The sequence below is a fragment of the Lipophrys pholis genome, assembly GCF_963383615.2.
Source record: "Lipophrys pholis genome assembly, chromosome: 18".
Classification (NCBI taxonomy): domain Eukaryota; kingdom Metazoa; phylum Chordata; class Actinopteri; order Blenniiformes; family Blenniidae; genus Lipophrys; species Lipophrys pholis.
Window position 1 is genome coordinate 17,302,914 of NC_137646.1, and position 24,441 is coordinate 17,327,354.

The 24,441-nt window shown below is 40.5% G+C and overlaps 1 protein-coding gene across 1 annotated transcript; it reads right to left on the reverse strand.

The window, feature by feature from the left end:
- Window positions 1–14,999: 14,999 nt before the first annotated feature.
- On the reverse strand, window positions 15,000–19,481 carry caap1 (caspase activity and apoptosis inhibitor 1). The gene is made up of 6 exons (XM_080486744.1): window positions 19,286–19,481; window positions 18,066–18,257; window positions 17,238–17,322; window positions 17,072–17,129; window positions 16,894–16,961; window positions 15,000–16,760 (listed from the first exon to the last, which is right to left on the reverse strand). Exons 1-6 carry the CDS (start codon window positions 19,388–19,390, stop codon window positions 16,309–16,311), a joined length of 960 nt encoding a protein of 319 aa, XP_080342870.1. The 5' UTR covers window positions 19,391–19,481; the 3' UTR covers window positions 15,000–16,308.
- Window positions 19,482–24,441: the final 4,960 nt, after the last annotated feature.

A 24,441-nucleotide genomic window follows, 5' to 3' on the forward strand; every position in this document is an offset into this window, starting at 1 on the left:
AACTTTACAGCTACCACTTATTTGTATACAAAAATTTCAAAAGAGGACCTTTTTTCTTATGTTTATGCTTCTTTTTTATTTTTTTTTTTTATTGTATTCCAAGATAACTGTCATTCTGAGCCCAGCCATAGATTACGCTGACAGCATATAATTTAATGTAGATGAAGGGAAACAATCAAATAAAAGGTTGCCTTTTTTTTTTTTTGCTGTAACACTTTTTTAATGGAATGCATTAGTGTTACAGATGGGTGAGTGAGCTCTGTGGAAATGAAGGCGCCACTATCAGTTGACCTCTGGGTGGTTCTTAAAGGTAATGCTGAGGATGCAAAGACTTAGGTGGAATTTATGCTGCCACTCCAATTTCTGTCACTCCAAAATGTCCAGGCGGATGACCTCCACGCGGCTGATTCTGTGACAGGGAAGGACACTTTAAATGTCTGCAGCTAATCTTTAAAAAAAAAAAAATGGAATGGGAAAAATCTTTTTTCCACCAAGTGCCAGTGGAAACTGACATTCAAAAAAAAGACAGAGAAGTCTGGAAATAAAGTTTGGGTACATTTTTTGTATTTATTTAAAAAAAACAAAAACAAATGCACATTCATCATGTGTTGTGCTCAATGGAATTGAGAGACAAACCTGAAACCCCTGAATGATTTTCACACAGAGACGCTTTTTCCGTGATGCCGGGGGAAGCCATAACTCTTCAAAACAACAGTTATCCCTGGCAATCTATAAACATACATCATCCGGTAACAACACATTCATCACACAATGGCAAGCAAAAGAGCTGAGGAGGGAGAGGTTTGCGCAACGCCGCTGATTAAATCTCAGGAAAGCGGCACAAAAGTTACATTCTCAAGCAAAATCATTTGTTCTTGGCAAATTAGCGCGGGCAGGTGCTATTATTCTCGCATGAACTCTTTAGCTTTCGGATGGAAATTCATCTTTAGAAAGAAAAAAAAGAAAAGAAAGGAGGACAAATCGCTGTGAAGTTATTCAATCACTGCCTAGTGATTCAAGTAAAATTACCTTTTTGCTTTGCATGCAACTATACTGGGCCTCGGTGCAGATGGCATTTAGAACAATGAGAGCGGCCGTCCAAAAAAAAAAAGAAAAAAAAAAAGAAAAGCGTCCTGGTTCAAAGCATCCAGGGAAAAGAAAAAAGAAAAAAAAAAAAAACTTGCTGGACTCTGTAATGGCACAATTTCACTTTAAAGCTTCATTTACCCTTAAGATGAATAACCTATTGCTCCCTCTGAAAGGGCAAAAATGCCTCCACCTAAGCCCCTTCCTTTAAACTTGTCAAATTTCCAGCAACAACACCTCTGTGTGTTTAACTGACCCTTTCTTGCGAAACCGCGACTGAATGTTGCCGCAATATGAATAAATAAGCAAACATACGCTCATCTTGTGCCACCTCACACGGCGTACAGTTCTGAACTCAATTTCACACTCCACTGCTTTCTCAGACAATTTAGACAGGCTGATGCCAACAGCAGAAAGTGAAGAGACAATGCATTTATTTATCGACTTTTTGGCAGAAGGGGGGATTTGTCAGACTGTGTGTGTGTGTGTCAGAGTAGTGTGTGTGTGTGTATGTGTGTGTGTGTGTGTGTGTGTGTGTGTGTGCATATGCCCATGCACCTATATATGACAGAGACACATTGGAGGGAAGCAAGAGAAATGTGATTCAACCCCAAAGAGACACAGAAAGAGCATGAGAGAGAGGAAGAGCGAAACAACGGCCATATCCAGGGGAATTGTTTTCTTAGTCACTCATCCGGTGTTTGTCCCGGCACTCCTGAAATGTGTCTGAGGAGGCCACAATAAAAAAAAAAACAAATAAAAAAAAACGTTTTTGTGTCCGTGGAGAGAGAAAAAAAAAACCCAGCAGAGTGCTGACAGAAGAAAAATGATTGTGATGGAGTTTAAACATAATGTGAACAGATGTTACAACACCTCAAGACAAATATTGTAAGCCACTATCCAGTGACAATAAGCAGGGAGGCCCCATTAAGGTCATTCCTGACATACTGTATTATCATTGCAGCTAGTATCTAAGACAAGGTGTTCTATCATGTTGTCATTGATATGGACCAATGTCTGCCATCTTGGGGGGGGGGGGGGGCTTTCTTAATGCTCAGGGCACTCGACCATCATTTACAGTCTGCTTCACGTTTCTTTAATTCTCGTTCATTTCAAACAATCTCCAATCTGGTTGTGCTCTCTTGCGTACCTGTGGGCGACGTTGCCGACGCATGACGTCACGGAGTACTCGTCAGGTGGCGTCCACGAGCCTTCGTGAGTATGAATACTCCGTGCAGTATCAGACCAGATACCGGTACATCCCGGGTTAATAGGAACCAAATTAAGAATACGGACTTTGGTTGAACAATTAACATCTTTGGTGAATTAATAGAAACAGAGCTAATTCCATTTCGGAATAGTAAAAGCTGTTGTCCCTATAAGATTAAGACGCTCCAGTGAAAACCATGGGTTAATTAACATGTGGTAATTCCAGCATGCAAAACTAAGTTTTCTCAAACTAAAAACTCTCTCATTCATTTCATGACATGAAGCCAAGACATGTTTTTTTTTTTAATCTGACCATACAACAAATATATCAGACTGGTAAAACTCCAAAAGTAGGACAAAGTACTTCAACAGCAGCACTTAATTTTTACACGTTGTAACTTCAACCGAGAATCTGTTTTACATAGTTTAGAAGTGGCATTTGATAGGCGTGGGCAATGATCTGGAGCAGCATTGGGAACGTAATGAAAGAATTTCCAAGTTTCACTACTTAAGAACTGTAGGAATGATGTTTTTTGGACGTGAACCCTTCTCGGGACTAAAAGCTAGAAATCTTGGCCTTTGCTGCTTTAATACTGACCTTTTAAAGAATCTGTCTCTTGCAAATTAACAGAAGTGCAATGTTAAATTGCCCCTTAAACCCTGACGAATATTCCTACATCTTTCTAGGGCGGAATAAAATTAGTATTAAACCGGAAAATGACGCTTGAAAGAAAAAAAAATAAAATTTGAGAAATGCTTTTTGTTCTATTTAAAAGTCATAAGAACGTCTCTTGGCCGCATTCTTTGCCGCACCCTGTCACTCTCTATTTGCAGGGTCTTGAAAAAGCAATTCGGGCACTTCTTAATACAGATATTTAAGACTTTATTTCATATCAGTTGCACATACTTTGCAAAGTGACGTCAAGGACAAAACCTTTAAGCTGGCAGGGGGAAAATAGAGTGCCCCAACAAGAAGATACTCTGCCAGGAAATTTATTCAAAGCACAGCTGTGTGTGAAATATCCAACTGCTCCCCGAGTAGAACTGTGGGTTCAGGTCCACTGAGCAGTTTCTTATCACAAAGACTTTGGCTAATTGACTCAGACATATGAAATAAACTTTCGAGAATATTCACAAGTAAGCAGGTATGACATTCTAATGGGCTTCTTCATTAAGTCTTCCGGCAGGGGGTAATGTGTTGAAATTAATGTGACATTTACAACACCAAAGACTTTCAGTCTTCAGTTATTTCCTCGCATCCATTACCAGCCACAGATCTCATTTTTGCACTGTTGTGATCTAATACGAAGCTGTGTTTTAGCGAAGCCGCTAAAAATCTGACATCTAAAACTGAGACATTGCGCACGTGCACGGGGGGGGGGGGGGGGGGGGAGCAACAGGGTGCCAGTGGGGTATAAACAGGTATCCCATTCCTGCAGAGGTTTCTCACTGCAAGGGGAGTCACCGGGTCGCACAGTTGCACAGGCTGCGGCTGCTTCTTTCTAAGCCCGCCGTGCGGGGAATTATGCAAAGATGTTTCAAATTTCTGTGAGGGTTTCCAACTATTTTCTACAAGAAATGCAGCAACTGCAACAAGAACATTTGTCTCAGTGTGTCAGGCGGAATATAGAAAAACATTCACAGAGGGCTTTTTTTTTTTAAACTTTGCTTTGGAGCAGGTGGAGCTCCAAAGACCTGCCTATAAGTTAGGAAACAGCACTAGTCATAAATCTAAAAGTAAAACCTGCATCAGAAAAATAAAGGTCATCCGAGGATTGGCCTTAAGAATCAATATATAGTCTACCCCACTGCAATATACAAAATTAAAAAACATGGAAGCAATTGAATACAGAACATATTTCAGGGAACTGGTGAAAAGGGAAGCAAAAAGACTTTGCAAACGACGATGAACACTGTCTCCCCTCCCTGTAATATAAAGAGGTTAGTCTTCCCCAGTTGAGTTTTATCCAACACTGCGCGCTATTATCATCATTTCCCAGTAAGCAGAAGCTCCACAGATACTCCCCAGAGAGCGGCATTGAGCTGTACGAGCGCCTTTGCCATGTTACCATGGAAACATTTCCATGGCATAGCCCATTACAGAAACAGACACTTACACATCACTTCGGAAGCGCTTTCAGGGGAAGATTTCAACCCCAGCATAAAAAAAAAAAAAGAAAAAGGAAAAAAAAAAAAACCCAACCCTGCAAACGTCTGTTACTCAAAGTTAAAAAAAAAAACTGATTTTGTGGGTTTCTCTGTTCAAGTCTGAATGCTGTCCAGTTTTCTTTTAGGAAGAAGCAAACACTGCCAGCCAAAAACTCTTCGAGAGAATCCTCCCAGGCATCCAGAAATGTTAGAAAACAATTACCCGGCGCTCAGCTTTTAACATAGGATAAAAATGCACCCCATAATAAAACATACTACTGTAATTATCCCTAAACTGCTGACTCATTTTATCATGCATAAATTGAAAATAACAGCCCCCTAGCAGCCCCCTCGCCTCAGCGTCCGTGTCCTCCATCACCTAAATGAGGACCTTGATGAGGTTAAGTACAACAGTAGCCCCTGCCCGATTGTTTCACACATTCAGCGGTGGGGAGCCAATTTTCTGGAGGCCTGCTTGGTTTTGATTAAGTCACGTTTTATTATCCCGTCTCCGCACCCATGTAATGAGTCTGGTGTAAGGATGATAAAGCTTTGATGAAACATCCAACATGGTGGTTATGACTTCTCAGCTATCTCAAATAAATAAAGAGGGCCGGGGTGAATGCTGAGTCTAACTCTCGGTGACAGGATGTTGTTTGTTTACCTCCAGGGACCCGGAGGAAACAGCGATAGGGGAGGGCATCGCATCTCGACCGCGCCCGCAAACACCGAGCCCAGCCCGATCAGACGCGAGCCGCATCGCAGCTTGCATGACTTAAGCTCACAGCCATCACTCACATGAGGAACACTGATTGCTCTTTTATGACATATCATTACTTCTGTGACTAATGAGTCACCTAGGAATAGGTTGAGGTGAGGCTATCAATATTGAGGAGGCCTATAATAGGTGGACCTTTGCTGTGAATACAGGATGACTCATGATGGATCTTTTGGTTTTTAGATGTTGATTTTTGAAGTGAGTCATCACTTCCATATGACCTTTAATTGTACAAAATGATAGCCAATTCATCTCTGCAGCAAAAAGTGGCGCACAAGCTCAATTGTGAAGTCTTGAGGGAGGCTGTCTTGCCGGCGACTGATTAGTTTGGGTTGGACCAGATTAAACTGATTGGCTAAGGTTGATTAATGTTACAATCACTTCAAACTCACCTTGATTAATTCCAGAGAAATCATTATTGGTGCAATGAACTGTTTCGTCCCTGACAAACAAATAGCTCATTTTACAAACCTGCAACAACACGCACATCACCGACTCATTTGACCGCAACACCTTTGGCTCATCATCGTTCCACCGAACGGCCGCGCTCCCGTTTGCAGTCGTGACACACGCTGACATAATTTCATTATTTGCGCAGTTAAACGGATGACCGTGCGGAGCCACACTTACCGCTTCAGGCGGGGCTCGCGGGTCCTGAGGGGCTGGAGCAGCTCCAGAAGCTTTACGTGCTTGGCCACAAAGATAAACACCTCTTCTCCTCCCAGCAAGTCCACTCCATGCACCAGCTGGCCCAGTAACACCTGCTCTCGCTTAGGTACATGCCGGGGATGACATTTAAACATCTGTCCGTGTTTTCCTGATTAAGTCTCTTTGCTTTAACATTACAGGTATGATGACCGAACTTTCAAAGGCAAAAACTTGAGGAGCTCGTTAATTAAGTGAGCAGAAAAACCATCACGGTGAAGGGCACATTGATTACACAAGAGCCATCATGTCCTCATCTTGCAGCTCTCTTTGTCCTTGTGGGATTTCAAGCCACAGAGTGGACAAATCCTAATCAAAACTTGTGGTTTCAATTTACTGGATGCAGATTGCACAGTGGAGACTAAAATCACAGATGTAATATGCATTTTTATTTTATTTTTTTTAAGGTAAACATACTGTTTTATCTCCACAATACATGAGCCACTTTAGCTCTGTTTTCGGTCTCCGTCAGGCCTTAAAGAAAATCCTGCTGCTACATTGAGCCGTAGTGATGAGTTCTCTCGTAGTGAGAATGTTCCTGGTTCAGACCAGATTGGGCTTGGAGGTGGTTGTGGGTGGAGACTGATATGTTCTCCGTCGAGGTTAATTGGCGCCAGTGTACCTATAACCCTTAGTAGGATAAATCAATATGGCTTTGTTTATTTAGAAATCTATTGTGAATTTATAGCTGCCAAGGTTTCTGATTCTGTCCAATACATATGATGTGTCTTATGCTATGTCTTGCCTAACTTACCCAAAATAACAGCTATCAGTTACGAATGTTTAAGCTGATGCAAAGAAAGGCTGTGACTTCTTGCTGGCTAATAGGCAACTTGACCAGTTCAGACCATTTCTAGCTTTTTACTGAAAAGTCAGAATTGAGTTTAGACTGGAGACGTGGACTTTATCCTACACCTTTTCCTGAAATAAAGAAGTAATAAAATTCTTTTTTTTGTTATCATATTTTCCATTGGCAGATATTATGTACCAATGTTAGTTAATAGCTCTAATTTCAAATGTGACACTATATTTTTAGCAAGAGCTTTTGGCGTTTTTTTAATTTTTATTATTATTATTAATCGTACTCGTCGTTTCAGGGAAAAAAAAACAAAAAAAACATGTTCACATGATTACTTCCAAACCAAAGTCAAATAGGTACACATACAATGCTATCATCTACAGTGTTTTCCCTTAATGTATTGTCTGACGCTCTTGACATAGTAAACACATTACAGCAGGATAGCGAGATTTCCTCATGAACTCTACGTTTCATTTCAGCTTCTACACAGCCACGACTGGAAGAAAGGTTAGTGTTTAGCAAATTTTCCATTTTCTGATGCACTTTATTTCCAATTTGTGTGGGGTTTTTTTCGGTGCTCATAGTGGAAATCCATGTACACAGGTGTAATGAACATTGAGCCAAGCACTCCAAGGCAAGCAGCTGGAGGAAACCGTTATTTTGCCGGGTTCATTGTAAATACCTTCTTCTGATTCGGAACAATAAAAAAACTAGTGAGAGCGCACGGCACTCGGAGATCACGTTGATTCACTGCTGCCATTAAAACAGCTTCTTCTGATTGTTTTCGCATCAAAATGCCATTTAAGTTGCAAAAGTAGTGTTTCTGTGAGGCCTCTCACAATCAGAGCGGAGGATAAGCAATCAGTTTGTGGAAGCCTAAAGCAGACACTGGCGGCTTAATTGGCTGTCAAGGAGTGGAAGTGAAACAGCACTTCATTCTGGTGATGAGATGAAGAAGAGAGGAGCGGCGTGCATGTGGGAAGTTGAAGGGGTGTTGTTGGGGTAAGCGTGTGGCTCAGATTGTCTCATGGTTACTTTATAATGGCTAAAGCGATGGCGAAGTCTATCTGACTCCTTATCTATCAAAAAAAACCTGGATTTTCAGTCACATTTTCATTGTCAAATACGAAAGTTCAGCTGCAGCGTCACGTTTGCTCGATTAGGAAAGAAGTGTGATAAATTTAACAGTATAATACAGACTAAATGATACATGTCATGATACAGATATTGTTGCAGTTTAGTGTTTTATTCGGTCTTGTACTGGTTTTTATGTCGTATTTTTAACCTTTGTGAGGTGAACTTAAGTGGTTTGAAAGGCGCCTATAAGTAAAATGCATTTTTATTATCATCATCCTCGTCATCATTATTATTATTATCATTATTATCATCATCATGAGTAGCTTCAGTTGCATCGTTTTGGAGTCTGATTTGATTTCGATTTCAGCCAAGTGGTTTAAATTTTGGGAACAGTTTGAGTATATAACAAAAAAACTCATTGTTAATTCATTATTAGTCTTTCCTGGCTGCGGAAAACAAATTGAGTTTCTTATCAGTGTTGGTTTCCCTCTATCCAGTTTACAAATTAAGAAAACAACTTTGGCCGTAGTATTAGATGTTGAATGTGACGAAAGGTTAATAGAAAGAGGTACACATTTTCATCTTTTCTATGGTAAAACAAAGTTAGATATACAGACCAGAGGGGGGTATATCCCTTCTAACTATGTAACACAAAGAAAATTCTTTCCATCAGACTTAAATTTAAAAAAAGCAAGACAAACTGACTCAGAGTCACATGCAGCCCTGCAGTCGAGTCAAACTACAAGTACCATTAAAAGAAGGCAGGAAACGCGATGTAACCCCCCCCCCCCCCCCCCGATGGAAAGACGGACAGAAACTCACAGAGCAATATAGCCCTCTCTTGCCATTCCTTTTGACAATTACTTATGTAATACAATTGCTTGCCAGCTGGCGGTGGAAAGCAATTTGACAGTTTTATCACAATGTTGACAAAAGTAATTTACTCGGCTGAGTCCTTTTGTGCTTCAGCGGGAAATAAATCATCCAAATAAAAATAAATAAATGACACCCCACCAAGATTTGACAGTTCAGTGTCTTTCAACCCCTCCACGAATGGTGTGCCGTCGTCACCTAGCATCGTAAAAAAAAAAAGAGAGTACGAGCTACCGGGGCGGAGTGCCGCCATCCATCATCCGTCTGGGGGACACTTTGTTGGTCCTTTGCTGTCCATGGGACCATAACCACCAAGCTTTGGGAAGCTCATAGAGCGCAATTAGCTTAAAGCGCGGCCGTCAAATATGCGCCACGCCCGCCACAAAAAAAATCTATTTTAACCAGAAACGTAATGAAGAAATCATTAACCTAGAGAAGCAGAAGCTTCCTGTTATTGCTGACAAGGTAGCATTAGCACCTTTTTAGCAATTTTCAATCTCTAAGCAGATTTGAGGAGCTAAACAAAGCCAAAGTTTTTTTGTTTTGTTTGTTTGTTTTGTTTTAATGGTGAGGTTGGAGTTTAGTCTTGCTCTCTTTGGAATCTTTTCCTTAATGTAAAGTCATACAAAGACAGACATGTCCCAGAGTGTGGAGCTACTTTGATAATTACTAAACTGCATAAACTACACAGCGTGCAATACTTACACTAGTTGCATTTTCTTGCAGTAAAACTCAGTGAAACGTTGAAGCTAATTAAGGTAAAGGCTGTGGCGCCTCTAACGGTATTTTTTATTAAAATTAACAATGAAATATTGACTCTTTTTTTTTTTTTTGACAAATTTCAACTTCTTTCATTTTTGTAAGACAATGTTTCCTTTAATTTACACTATTTTAACAATGTACCTGGCTTTCTTTACATCAAAACAAAGCAGAGCATTTCAAGTTATTGTGAATAAGAGGTCATTATACACAGATTTACCGGTCCAGCCTATTAAAGCTCAATCTGGCCTGTATATGGAACCACAACTAAAATGAATTTTGACACTAGTTTTTAAAAAGGCAGGCAGGTTGAAACTCAGTTTTCACAGTTCTGGTTCTTTCCTCGCCAAGACAATTTAGGCTGTAAACGTCAGAAGACCCAAGACAGTACTTTTAACAGCTTATTTCCAATAATCTTCAGACAACTGTCCAACCCTGCAAAGTAAAACTCATCTGAGTGTGCAGAAACTTTGCTCACTTCTTAAAATGCTTTGAAGGGATTTATAATCCAATTCGAGGCCCAATTAAGGGACGACCGTGACACGGTGTCCAAATAAGTGTTGAATATATTTCTTCATCACATCTGTCATCAAATTGAAATGATTGCAACATAAGTTTTTACAAAGTGAGAATTTTGTAAAATAACATAAAAAAAAAAAAAATGTCCATTGTATTTGACATAAAAGAGCTTTGTAGGGTTATTTGTGCTCAGTGCACAGTTTTGTTTTATTGATGGAGAAGACGACAAATATTCAGATTCCGGCATAATTATCTTTGATGGGAGAGACGTTAATTCTCCAAAGGGTTCTAAATCTTTCTGCAGCATCTCAGATTAGCGATGCGCTCTCATGTTTACTGATTGAAGATTAATCATAGATTACATGAACATTTAAAAGCCACACATTACAGATCAACGAAACCTGCTCTATTAGCTGCGAAAAATTTTTTTTTAAATTCACTCAAGGCCATCAAGCGGCACATTTCCGAGGGGAAGGCGCGGATCCCCTCCCCCCCCCCCCCCCCCAGGATCCAGCTTGTTGATGGTGTTGCAGTGACCGTCGCAGTGGGAGTCGGCTTTGATGTGATATTGTGATATTTCATTTGATTATGCTGATTTGATTGTGCGAGGTCATCCATCCCGGCTGATGTCTCCCGATATCCTTCAAAAGCATTTCGCTTTATTGGCTCGCTGGTCTGCCCGGCAGAATTTCAATGGTTGTTTGATGGTATTAATACACCATTTGAATGCAGACCCTGAAGTTGATGGGGGGGGGGGGGCGCAAAAGCCCACATGGAGAGAACATGCATGGAATCTGAAAGTCAGATGTCAGTGGAGTCAGTGGAGGGGAGGAATTTTCTCCAAACGCAGATGCTACGCTGGAGTGGAATATCAAATGTTCAAATCTCTTTCAGGGATTTTGGAGTGTGACTCTGAAAAAAAAATAAAATAAAAAATAAGAGGGGGAGCTCTTCTCGTTCAATCTTACAAAAACCCACTTCACATTTTCCAGAATAGTTTTCTGCCAAGTATATATCTTTTTTTTTTTTTTTTTTTTTTTTTAAAAAGACGAGCATTTACACGCGCAAATGAAGTGAATAGAGAACAGATGTGCGGCACACCTGTGATCAAACAACTCCGCTTCCATTCAATGACACGAGACTCAAAAGGAAACAGAAGGACGTGTTATTTCAGGGCCAGTATGCTGGTAAACCACCAAAAAGATCAAAATTACCCCCGCTAAAAGGCTTTACAAAAGACTCACAACACTTCGACAGATACTGGGAGAATTTGAGGAAAATATATTGAATTACTCCTTATGCGTGTACTTTAATTAGTCTCGGAGACAAAGATCATAAAAGATCAATTAGAATTAATGGTGGCACAATTAGGACATTTGATCAAGTAAAAGTGAGCACGGCATTTGATATCCCTCCTATTTTCAGGGGAGGAAAAAGTGTTTTTCCTGCATCTTGAAGAAAATGAAATGTGTCCGATGAGTCATTGCTTGGGGAAATCAATTCATTTAGTCATACAGAGGTGCTAAGTTATTTATTGCCTGTCAGCAAGAGCTGTTAGTTCAATTTAATTTTGAGCTGCAGAAAAGAACAGAGACGCTACAGAGGGAAATTTGAAGAGAATTACTTTACTCATGCAAACAGGATGCCCCCGCTAAAAAAAAAGAACAACATCAACATTTTTCAATACTCTCTCTTTTTTTCTGTTTTGTGCCCCCCCTATAGAATTTCTCTATGGTGCTGCAGTAACATCCAGTGTTTCATAATGGGCTGACGGGTTGCATTACCAAATACTTTTCTTACTAACAGCAAAAACTTTTTCCGTGAACAGTGAAATCCAAACAACAAAGGAATCCAGTGAAAGACACTAAAAGGAAGGGAAATGAGGAAACAACACATGATGATGTGTTGCTGTAATGCCACTACTGTTGGCAGAAGTGTGATGGTGACATAAAATCACTATAATTAATGACCATTTCAGTAGAACTGCACAGCTGCTTTCTATATTTCTACTGTACACCGAAACGACTGTTATTACATTGGCGGCCACAGGTTCATAATTTAGCTTGTATTTCCGGTCATGTCAGCTGAGATGAGTTGGATCAGACGGCGCCACTACAAACATTAAAAGTCTCTCAAAAGCAAAACAAATGCCAGTACACAGATATAAATTACAAATGAAGCTCGGTCTAATGTGTAGGACAACGCACCACTCAACCACCAACTTATAAAGTTGGAGGGGAATTCTAGTGGAAGACTCTGGTTGGCCTCTTCATCATTCCAAAAAAATAAAAGCAAGCAACGTGTCCACCAAGTATACTGTCGAGACATTTCGGTGTGGATCGTTCTCTTCTTTTTTGGGAAATGCCAGAAAATGACAGCTTTTTGAGGAAGGGTAAATAAAGAATTAAATGAAATCCGCACGAACTGTTTGTTCCTGCATTTCTGTAAAATCCCGGAATGAAATTGTCCCACAGAATGGCAAATATCTGGTGAAAAGTTGCAACCAAAGACAAGTAAGAAAGGATCCCTGGCTATAGATCGTGGAAGACATCTTCTGAATGGAAAAGCTAACACACATACTCAGACTTCAAGAAGCACAACTGGAAAAAACAACAAAGGAAATGGAATGAAAAGCACAATATTGGATTATAAACAGAAATCAATGTATATAGCTGTCTAACATGAAGGCCAATCCCACGAGGCACTGGTGCTTTAGTCTGTAATTATTGTTGTACGGTATATGAAAAATGTGTTTTGCAAAAGGTCTGTTGCTCATTCCACATTAGAATTGCTGGATTAATAACTAATTCTACTTAATATTTTTGCTAAAAAAAAAAAAAAGTAATGCAAAATAAAAGTTTTTTTTTTTTGTTTTTTTTAAACTATGCATTTTAATGTGCTTTACTGGCTCATCAGCTCCGTTCATATAATCGACATGGTGTCAGCGACAAATGTATCAACAGGAAGGGCAGTAAAATACGGACGTACAGTGAGGCGCATTACTTTGGCGTCAGTCAAGAAAAACCACTAATTCTGAATAACATTTGGAAATTCTTGATTTGGAGAATTGCCCGTGACTGCATAGAGAATTCACATTTTGAATAATAGTTGAATGAAACATTGAGCAAAGATCTCTTGTGCTGAATGTGATTAAATAATTATTCTAAAGCGTCGATTTATTAGTAGCAGGGATTCCAGGTGGTATTTTTTTTTTTATAATAATGTTCAATAATTAAGACTTGCTATTAAAAGGAGGCTCGCAGTTTCTTTCAGAATTTAGATAAATGATACTTTCCCGGACAACACAATGACTTTGTATGATGTGCTACATTTCCTATATGAGAATGCTGATTAAGAGAAACAAGTTGGACTCTGCAAATTGAGTTTTATATTGGGAGTTTTTTTTTCAGCATCATGTTGGAATCAGATCTGCTTTTCAACTTCGGTCCTTTCATTTACCTAAAACATCAACGTCGTTCCGGAGCGTCCCTCCTGGCAGCTCCGGCGGGCGGCTCATTCATTTTTCACGTTCCATATCTTGTCGTGGAGTGAAGTGTTGGATGGGTGGAAATTTTACCTGCTGGTGGCGGCGTCGATGAAAAGTAAGGGGATCAAATTATCCGCACTGAGGACCGCGGACGTCTGTACAAATTTGAACAGCCATCCATTCGGCGACTAAAGAGGACTCAAAGACGGACCGGAGCCGACGGCCTCATTCCGGGAGCTGCTAAACACTCCTCTCCCATGCTGCACATTTCGTCGGCGCTTTGACATTTGGAGCGCTGCGCATTCGGAGCGGCTCTCATTGATGCTTTTTGCTTTTTTTGTTTGTTTGTTTTGGTTTTCAAGGCAAGTCTGGAGCACAGTCCCCCCCCCACTGGTATGCGTTTTGGCCACGACACCAATAATCTTCGCTCCCCAAATGTGCGACACATTTTACAGCGTGTACACACGACACGGAATGATGATACATCACAATAAAAGGTACAATCCATTCAGGGAGTCGGAGAGAAAGGAAAGACTGATGAAAATGTCATACAGAGAGGAGGCGTTTGCAGACGACAGGCGCACCTCGATACTGGTGATATAAAGTACACTGAGTCTGCATACAACTTTCTACATCATATGGACACGTTGGGTAGTATATTAAAAAAAAAAAAAAAAAAGCCCTACAGCTGCCATGACCTTTGGGAACGACTTGTGGTTCAGGTCCTTGAGCAAGGCACTTCATCACCTGATCAAACTACCAACTTTGTGATTGGAGACATTCTGTTCTACCAACTGAGGCCTATAGTCAAACCAAAATGTAGTTTTTAAACGCTCCATCCAGAAACAAAAGGCGATTTATCTCAAACTCCACTTCGCTGCAGGAAATTCCCTTTGGAAAAGGTTGCACTTTTTTTGATTTTAGTAAAAAAAAAAATAATAATCTTGAACATTGAGAGTTAAAAAGTTCAGAGGAAAATCCACTTTGGAGTAACTGGAGTTTTTTTTTTTTTGTGTGTGTGAAAACTGTAATGAGCGCCACTCGTTTCAGACATTCATTTCAAAATACTTAAGAAAATGACAGGCGCGACTATTACCTCAATGACTCACAATGAGCACAACCTTGCTGTTGACTTTTAGAACAGCGCCACTGAAAGAAGCGCCGCGCGTCTGTATCTTTATACAATTCGTCGGCATTCATACGGAAACTCTTCCGCTAAGCAGTGTCGTCGCACCTCCATCAATCCATTTCCCCGGCCTACTCATTCGGAGGTCTGCTTAAAAAGCCATTTATTCGCACACACACCAAGTCATAATTGGCGTTCTAATAGCAGCGAAATGACACTGATAAATACTCACCAATCATAGACACCAAAAGCACTTCTAAATCTTCACATCCCTTTTTACCAAATTGGACATTTTCCTCAATACATCATCAGCGAGTACCGAGATACCTGCACATAAATGCATGCAGAATGACACGTTTAACCCTCCCAACCCTCACCTCTTCCATGAAATAACCCTTTTAAATGCAAATACCCATGAGGCAACTGGCTTCTTATCGTACATTTTATTGTCTCTTTTGGGCCGGTGGGGTAGAGAGTAGCTTTTTTTTTTTTTTTTTTTTTCCCTGCATATGCAATGCACACACGCACACACACACACACACACAGAGCAGCCATGCAGTTTAACAAAGCGGCTTCAGAATAAATTACAGGAGAACACTACACATTAGATGAAAGGACGCTTTTAATTCCAGTCGATACGTGCGAGTGGAATTTAATTTAAAGTTACTAATGTGGATAAACGAGCGGATTCTTCCCTCTGAAAACATTTGGTGCAATCATTTTAGATTTAAATGATCTGTAATGTATGGAAACATATGGGGGGGAGAAACACAGTAGAGGACCTGCAATCACGGGCACCTTTGGGGGCGGGATTTATCTTCTCTGAGGACGGTTATAACGAGACGCGTGAGAGAAAACTCGGACTATGACAAAGTCTACAGCAGACGTCATTGTTAAGGTTCCGGATCATGTATTCATGCCCACCCGAATTCATCTGGCTTTACAGTTTCATTAATGGTGAATCAATGAACAAAAGTAGAGTTTGCATCCTTCGTTAGAGGAAAACTGGCTGGTTCCCAGGAAGGAGGAAAAAAAAACAAAAGGTTGGCAACCATTGGTTCAAAATATCCAGACAGAGATGGCAGAAGAAGGCATGGCGATACATGCTCTCAGTGCAACAAGCCAGACAGGTGTGAAAAAGAACAACGTGGGAGCCACCTGCTTTGGCTCCCACACCGTAGCCCACATACAAAATACCCGCCTCGTCCCGTAACAATGACTCAAGGGGAACCACATCACTGACATCACTTTTAAGAAACCCTGACTTTACATGCTGCCTGTGCACTCAATCTGATTACTGCCTCTGCAGAGATTAAACACGGTCCACTAAACTGCGGCAGAGTGCCACTGCCATCTAGTGGCCAAAGAATACACTACACACAGTAATATATCTGCAGAGATCATTTGGCGGTACGGTGGTGGTGTGGTTGCAACTCTGGACCCCAAACAAGGAATGTACCTCGTTTGAACTTGGAAGTTCCAAGTCCCAAAACATGCGTGGCCTGTCTTCCCTTATGTGCATCTGGGACTGGCTCCCTAAACTGAATAAAACAGTACATAAGATGGATGGATGGACAAAAAAAACACATTTATTTAGAAGGTGAAGGGAGGAATTATCAAACAGTAACTCAGGTGAAGGAGATGAACAAGTCCTTGTTGTGGATGCAAAAAGTTCCGAATGATATTCTGACCTGTTTCAGTAGAAACCATTCAAATGCAACATCAATTAAATCCAAAACATACTAGTCATTCTTGGGTGGACCAGGTTTTTTCCCATCACTTGCTTTCATCAGAGCCTTTATGGCCCTGGACCTCATTTCCAGCTCCAGAAGCTCCAGTTGCTGAATTGACGGCTGGCTGACTGCACTTGAAGCAGGCGCCCCTTGAGCGGGTAAACCGAGGTCCACGGGCGGCAGCGGTGCGCTTATTTCTTTTGAGACGTCGCTGCTGGGAGGGGACGGCAGAGCTAAAATCTCACTGACACTTCTGTCGATGTCACTTTGAATGTCTTTCTTGGGCTCTGGATTTGCTGGGTCAGGCCTTGCAGCCGGCTCGGGGCCCCGCTTCCCATCGTCTCCCACTTTCACATCGGCAGATTTACCAGTCTGCTCCTCTTTGGGTCCCTCTATGTCACTATCGTAAGTGTCTGCGTTTATGCTGAGGACATCACTCTCCTCGCCAGAGCCGCCGCCCTCTGCAGAGAGACGAGAGTTGGTTTAAAGTGGGAAAATGTCCTTTTATGGCTTTTTCCCGTCTTTGACTGAGCGCTTTAGGTGTTTCGGTCTAACAGTGTGAGATGTTTATTGTGACTATTACATATTAATTACCTTGCTTAGAGTCTTCTGCTTTTGCTGTTTCCTTCAAGCATGATGTAGAGTCTACATTGTTGTCTTGTCTGGACAAGGACAAAACGCACAAGGAGAGATTACAACCTACAGCGACTCCAAAACTGTATTATAAATAAGTTATTTGTTCAAACATTATTCATTTGGAAGTTATACACACTGGCTTTCTAACGTCTCTTCACAGTTTTTGCCACAACTGCCAGCTGTCAGTTCTTCCCCTTGACCACAAACAACAAGATTCAATGAATAAAAAGGCTTTGTCAGACAGAAATGCGCAAAAATAAGAAAATAAATAAAACAAAAGCCAAAGTGGCTTTGAATCTTACCTGCCAAGATCTGAATAAGATTCTTCTCAGAGATCGACTCCAGCTGTTCCCAACACAGTGTTTTAATTTCCTCTAAACTACAGGCCTGTGAACGGGAAGGTGTTTAACAAACACATTTGATGGTGGATTGCTGTATTTGTGTCCCAAGAAAACCTTTAAAAATACACGGCCTCGATACTCCAGTCAAGTTCTGGCAGCACGTTTTACAATTGAACTGGTTCCAGATGAAGATCTGAGCGGCAATATGTTGGGTCGGAAAGACGTGAAGGAAAATGAACATTAGCTGAGCTTTTGTTCAGGTGGATGTGGAAAAGGCTACAGGACGGCATAATGTGTGCACAGCGATGCTGCTGTAATTTAGCAAATATAACCAAAGTTGTCCCCCACAACGATATTTTCTGAAACAAAACTTGCTCAGGAAATAAGATCCAGAAAACCCCACTTTACGATTATTATCATGCCAGTTCCGACAAACACAAAGAACAAATTTATTTCCTCTTTATTCTGCTTTTTTTTTTATTTTTTTTTTACTGGGAACACATTTATGAAAGTTTGTCTTGGACAGAAAAAAATGATTAATGAAGTCACACATTTTCCACGATTATGAAATGACGCTGCTTCATTCGTTTCAAAAAGTTTGTGTCAGAAGGTGGATGAAGCTTTTAGATGTTTTGGTTTTTTGAAACCAATTCATCCATCCTTTCATTTTAAATATTTAATTTGGCCTGATGCAAGTTTAGGCTGCTAATTGAAGCCACTGACCTCATGATACGTCAGGCTGTTTTCAACTTTTTCTTAAATTTATGTTGCACGTGGACAAAAAATTACCTTGAATTCATCAGGTAGCATTTTGCGCAGCTTCTTCTCCCCCAGCACCTGGAAACACTGCTGGAGCATCTCCTGCTTGTTACCGACGTAAGCCGTGATGGGCTGGAAGAGCTGGCTGAGGTCCAGTCCCCCTTCCTCGGTGTCGCTGCCAATGCGGTCCAGCTCAGCATCGGCCAGCTCATCTTTTGGGTCCTTTAAAGTGAAGGAAAACAAAAAGTGAGAAAGTTACATAAATGCATTCCCACACACGGCTTATGATATGTCAACGTATGAAATTGTAATGAACGCATGTCTGAAAAGATATGATAAGTACTCGGAAATAGAAGCACATATAGCGAGATAATAATATATTTCAAGTGCAAGGTTTTTGTAAAGCTTTAATGTATTAATTCTATTTCTTTGTGAAGCACTGGTGCTCTATAAATAAATTTGCCTTGACGTGCAATAATGGATTTGTGCAGAGGTTTTCAAAACCTTGCTGGATGTTGTCATTTCTGCTTTTTTTCCTAGATTTTCTTGTACATTCAAGATTCCAGATTCATTCAATGATTGACTGAAAAACGAACATAGATGCAAAACAATCAAGCTGCTTGTTATAACAAATAGAATTCCAGAAGAAATTGTGATTGACAATAAGCGTACAATTGAGAAGAGAACAAAGCTCAAACCTGATGGTAACCTCTAAGACAAAAAATTTTAATCAATCAATAGATAAATAACTCAGATGCAATACAATATAGTAAAAAGAAGAAAAAAAAAACCAATTCAAGAATGTTCTTCATCAGTTCGATCTAAAGTTAGATCGACATTATGCATTAGGATTGTATTTTTTTTGACGTGTAGATCAATTTAAGGTGAGCTGAAGTACAAACTGTTAGCAGTATCGCAGTGTTAATCGCCATATAAATTCCACAAATGCTTTTATACTTTTTGAAAACACCAGTCTCAGGGTGGTGGCAAAGGGATGTTTTAATTGACTTTATAATTTTTGAATGAAAGGTCGATAAGGCATATTGCACTTTTAAAGAACACATATATCAGTAAAAGATATATTTTGTATATACCGAACACAGTCAAATGTTGAAGTTTATACCGCACTAACTGCACTGTTTGCTCAATTAATGTGCCTCCTAAATGTTGCAATTGACACAGACTCAGTCTGGTAACTAACAAGAGAACAGTGAACACAAAGTGAGGCATTATTATCTGTAATGTCTCACCTCGATGCTGCACTCCGCGCTCCTACGTTTGCTGCCGTCACGTCGCTCCTCACACGGCCAGTGTTTCTTCTTCTTGTCGGAGCTACTTGACTTCCTTTTGAGCATTTTAAAACCGAATGGAAAACAATTTCTCCCCAGAAAATAAGATTCAAACAAGTGGAAAATCGTCGCAGGAAGATGACGCAGAGACCGACTCTTCTTCTTCTTTCTATGTTTTGGGGCTTACAAGCTGATCGCTTGTTGCTTCTTCCATCTGCTGGACAGTTTTGGCATTGCACCTATTCAAGGCAAACGTATTTCTATGGCACCATTCGGATCAATTCAATTCACTGTGCTTTACAGGCAAATAAAGGAAATCTAAAGCCGTTAAGATTATGAAATACAATAAAACAAAGTGATCAATAAAGGCATAGAAATCAGAGATAAATGAGTAAAAACTTTATTAAGATAAAGGTAATTAAATAAGTACCATCTACTTGTTGAATGGAAAGCCTGAGTAAATATTAGTGTTTTAAGTCCTGATTTTAGTCCTGATCATTTTATCACTGATCTTTCAGGGGATACATTGTCTTCTTCTCTATGTCAGAATGGTGACTCTAACAAATGTGAATAACCAATTAACCTCAAACTGTAGGAGACATGATCAGTGAGAACATGAAAACCCAGTAGAGAAATTCTAATAATGTGAATCTTGATGACAGTGATAACTACAACACAGTGTGTTTTAAAAGGGCATCTTACATCCACAATAGAAAACCTCAAGTATCTTCACGTACACAATAAAACAGTAAATGCAATAGACTTTTATAAAGATTCTACTCCTTTCTGGAATCACCACAGTGATTCATGTGATCTGATTCCCATCCCGACTCGACCTGATCCGATTTAGATCTTTTCACCTTTTGATATGTTGTTTTTAAATAACAATCACCCCTTTTGTCAATGACGTCGAAAACTGGCACCCTCGCAGTGCACGCTACATATGTATTCTGACAAATATGTGCTGTCTATATGTTTCTCCTTTAAAACAAATGGGGGCTTTTTCTGGAGCAGCAACAGAGACTGTCAGTGTGACGCTACAGCACATTCTGTGAATATATAGCCATCTGTATTTTGACGAAACCTTTTCTCTCACAGCGGGGGGGTTCCTTTCCTCTGACCTCTCAAGCTGTTGATGGAAGTGCAAATACATTTTAACTATATCCCATCATCATTTTTTAACACATCAAAGCTTCCCCGGATTACTAGTGACAGTCAATCACAAGGCCTCTCCCTATATTTCACACGGTCTTGCCATCTCCCCGTTTCCATCTGCCTCACCGTTTCATCAAATGCTGCGTATCGGATTCATTATACCACAAAAAAACCTTCAAACCTGCTGCCGCCGCTCATTTGCATCATTCAGGTTGTCACGTTTTGCGAACGCACAGAGCCGTCCTCGCTGGTGGTGAAGCGGCGTTCGTTTCAAAGGAGTTTCTCAAAGGTGAAGCATAATTACCACACATGGGTTGCTCATATTTATGCCACTACGTCGACAATGAGGCGAAACAAGGGGACATACATTCAAATGTGCTGCTGATGGGTGTATGCGTTTATGCATGTCCTATAAGTGTATGCAGAACTGTGCATAAGAAGTGAACTCTCACCACAGGTAAAGCGTGACTCGGAGTAGTTATTATGCAGAAGAACTTACAGAAACAATAAAAAAATTAGTTAGGCAGTCTCCATGTAATGTTATATTTGTTTAAAAAAAAAAAAAAGATGTAGTAAAGATGAATTACAAAGTACTCATCTCAAAAGCTCAGGACGGAGTTTGAAAGTTCATCCCGTACATGGCTTTCCTCACAGTCAAAAAAAAACAAGTGTGAGGTTAATAAATCATCCAGAGGGCTCATGTATAGTGAGACGAGATCAGCTCCGGCATTCCTGGACGGAATAAAGTAGTGTGGGAGGCGCGTGGATGTAGAACATATTTACATATTTACATTCAGAGAACAGGTTTGAGTACCAACATCATAAAAAGTATTGTTTGTTTTTAAAATGTGGCAATACTCAAAAGATTACATGAAAAAAGGTAAAAGGTAAAAGTATCATCGTAAAACTGAACTAAAATGTTGAGTTAAAAATGGAAAGCGACAGCATCAATTCAACAGGTGGAACAGATGAGGCCTTTATGGAGACGTCCCCATTCATTTGAAAGTAAACATCTTCAATAGTTAACTTTCAGCTCATCCCTTTTATTCTCTCTTGGTTCAAACATGTATCTACGACTTGTTTTTATTTGAAATTCTAACCTCACTTTAATCAACAACAAGGCGGACACGCGCGTTAGCACATCATATTCATCATTATTTCATTTAAAAACTTCTAAACCGTGAAAAAAAAAAGGAAACAGCAGTTGTCTCTGTCGAAGGCTCCTGAAGATAAGACACTTTCAGCCATTCCAGTCTGCTAATTCCCTCATCTATAGATTGATCTCTTTCAGCTTTGCATAAGTAATATTGCATTCGCATTCCCGCGGAAGAAGTTGAACTCACTGGTTGCAATGAGGATTGAAGCTGAAAGACCTCAAATCAACACGACACTCCATTTAGCACATTTGCCTTGACGACTGTGTAATGCCGTGTGAAATAGTAGGATGGGTTTATGCAAATTGCTTAAATTGACCACGCGCGATGTGATTTATAACATCTGAAAAGGTTTGCGTTGTTCGTGATTGCTTCGCGTTTGAAGAATTGGATCAGTCTTGCGCAGAGACGCTACGTTTTCCTCAGCTGGCCTTCCAGACTTTGCTCCGCAGAAATGAGTGGATCGAAGACAAACCCGGATATTACAGCGACTCACTCATGCACAAACGTAGGATTGGTTAAATTGTACATACAGCTCCTTTGGATTCATTGACATTATCGCGGCGTGTTCAAAGCAAAACAATTCCACTTTAGTCAAAGGATGAATTCTCATTAGCTTCGGTTTTGGGGGACTGAATTGTTTTATTTTCGCCACGCCGTGGCCCTTGTCAGCATGCCCCCCCTCATTACCACCCGGGGTAGCTGTGCGTTTCCCTCCGCCGGACTGGGACACATGGTTTTGCAAGGTGGTGACGACACCAGCGAGCTGTAAATCACCCTAATTGGCTTTCCCGCCTCCGCCTGGAAAAAAAAAGAAAAAAAAAGAAAAGGCGGGAGCACAATGTGACGGTCCGCCCGGGCGCCATGGCGACAGCTGTCTCCACATAATGCAAGGTTGTTATCCCGATGCCATCCGCCAAATTATGCGGTGGATGTGGTGGGAGTCGCGCATCGATCACAATCACGTCACAGTGTGTTTTCCTTGCAACATCTGCTCCCATGTGTCTGGATATCACCTCATTAAAAGAGCAATGATGGAGCTGGCACGGTGGACACCGGGGGACATCGGATTTGGGGGAGTCATGAAAAGAATTGGGGACACACACACACACACACACACACACACACACACACACACACACACACACACACACACACACACACACACAAAAAAACAACAACAACAACAAAACAACCACTCATGCGTTTGAATTAATGCTGTGAGTGAAACTCTCCCCAAAATTAAGCTGCAGAGTCGTGATGAGGCGATAGCATAGCAGCGCACTCCTGAATGAGATGATGCTTGTGATTCTCACTTTTGTCTTCAGAGGGAAAGGAGTGCCTCTTCAATGCACATCCAAGGACCCCGTGTCTAATTAGGATCTGCAACTCACCAGGAAGTGTGCAGCAGTGGCTTGAAAGCTTCGTGACGGGTTTTTTTTTTTTTTTTCCCTCTCATTCAGTGTGGTTGTATTAGAGGAACTATGGGCGATGGGCACGAAAAGATGCTTCGTTCAACTGAAGCAAGACAAAGACAGACTCATGCAGTTTCAATCAGGGATAGGATGCGCGCTAGATTTTGTAGGTGTCGGCACCTTGATGATGACCTTTGACTTGTTGCTCATGTCTCTTGAACACAAATGTCTGAACGTCTAACAAAAAACAGATAAAATACCTTTTTTACAATCAATATGCAGGATGATCCACAGTTCAAGTGGTTATTTATTTAACCGTTTTATTATAGAATTATTTCTCACTCCCAACAATGATTGTTTCGCCGATTGATTCACTGACACACAAGAACAGTAGTTCTAGTTGCACTGTGTATATTTACACACCGTCCCAACCATTCCGGGGCTTGGGTTGTGATCTAAAGTGACATTCTTAAATTATTATCAACAATTGTGTTAATTTGATTCTCAAGAAGATTGAAAAAAATTCTCTTTTTTAATTATTTTGTGCAAAGAAATTTCACAAATATTCCTTAAATAAAGAATGTTTACAACCTCTGATAATAATGCTACGTTCTTTCTTTCTTGCATTGTTTTTTTTTGTCACTTGTTTATGCCTGGATTGCATTGCAATTAGGCATTGTTTGTCTACAAGCGCTCGCAGACGCCACCTCTGCAGAACGGCGGAGAGAGTCTCGCTGCTAACATGATTACATAAACTTATTTGCACTGCCTCCGTCACTTCCCATTCCTTTACCAAAGTGACAGTCGCAAACAAGCTCTTCACACTAATTATTTATTCAGAGGACTGCGCTAGTTCAACTTGTAAGGATTCACCCACTTTCTCCTCTGTTTGCCTAAACCCTCTTTCCCCCTTTTTTTTCTATAGATTTTCCCCTCCCGGATTTGCTCACGACGCCGCCGCAGGTTTTTTGTGAGCGCCGTTCTTAAATCCACGCAACTTGTGAACAGACAACCTCCCAATCAACGCCTGCCCCTGACAAATCAACACTTATTGACGGGAGGGTTTTTTAACGACTTTCCCCTGCCGGCTGAGAGAGAAAAAGTCCAACTGTGAATTCCTCCCTCAAATCATTTGCCACATTCCTGAGACTATAGCATCTCAGGTTTTTTGGGATAACGGCACGCTTTGCTTTTTTTTTTTTTTTTTTGCCAATTATTTCCCTTAAATGTTAAAAAAAAAAATTACAAAAATTTGATCCCTGAGCTTGTTAAAGAAAACAGTAGGGGTTGGTTATAAGATAACACGCTGGTATGTCACGAAATTGTTTTAAAACTAAGTGTGAAATTTTTTGAATATTCTCCATTAGAAAAATGTGTTGATTAATTTTTGCAG

Coding starts and splice junctions, on each gene's coding strand:
- caap1 (XM_080486744.1), bottom strand. CDS start 19,390: ATGCTCAAAAGGAAGTCAAGTAGCTCCGACAAGAAGAAGAAACACTGG. Junction 17,323..18,065: donor TGCTACCTGATGAATTCAAG/GTAATTTTTTGT, acceptor TCCCGTTCACAG/GCCTGTAGTTTAGAGGAAAT. Junction 16,962..17,071: donor GAAGAGACGTTAGAAAGCCA/GTGTGTATAACT, acceptor GTCCTTGTCCAG/ACAAGACAACAATGTAGACT.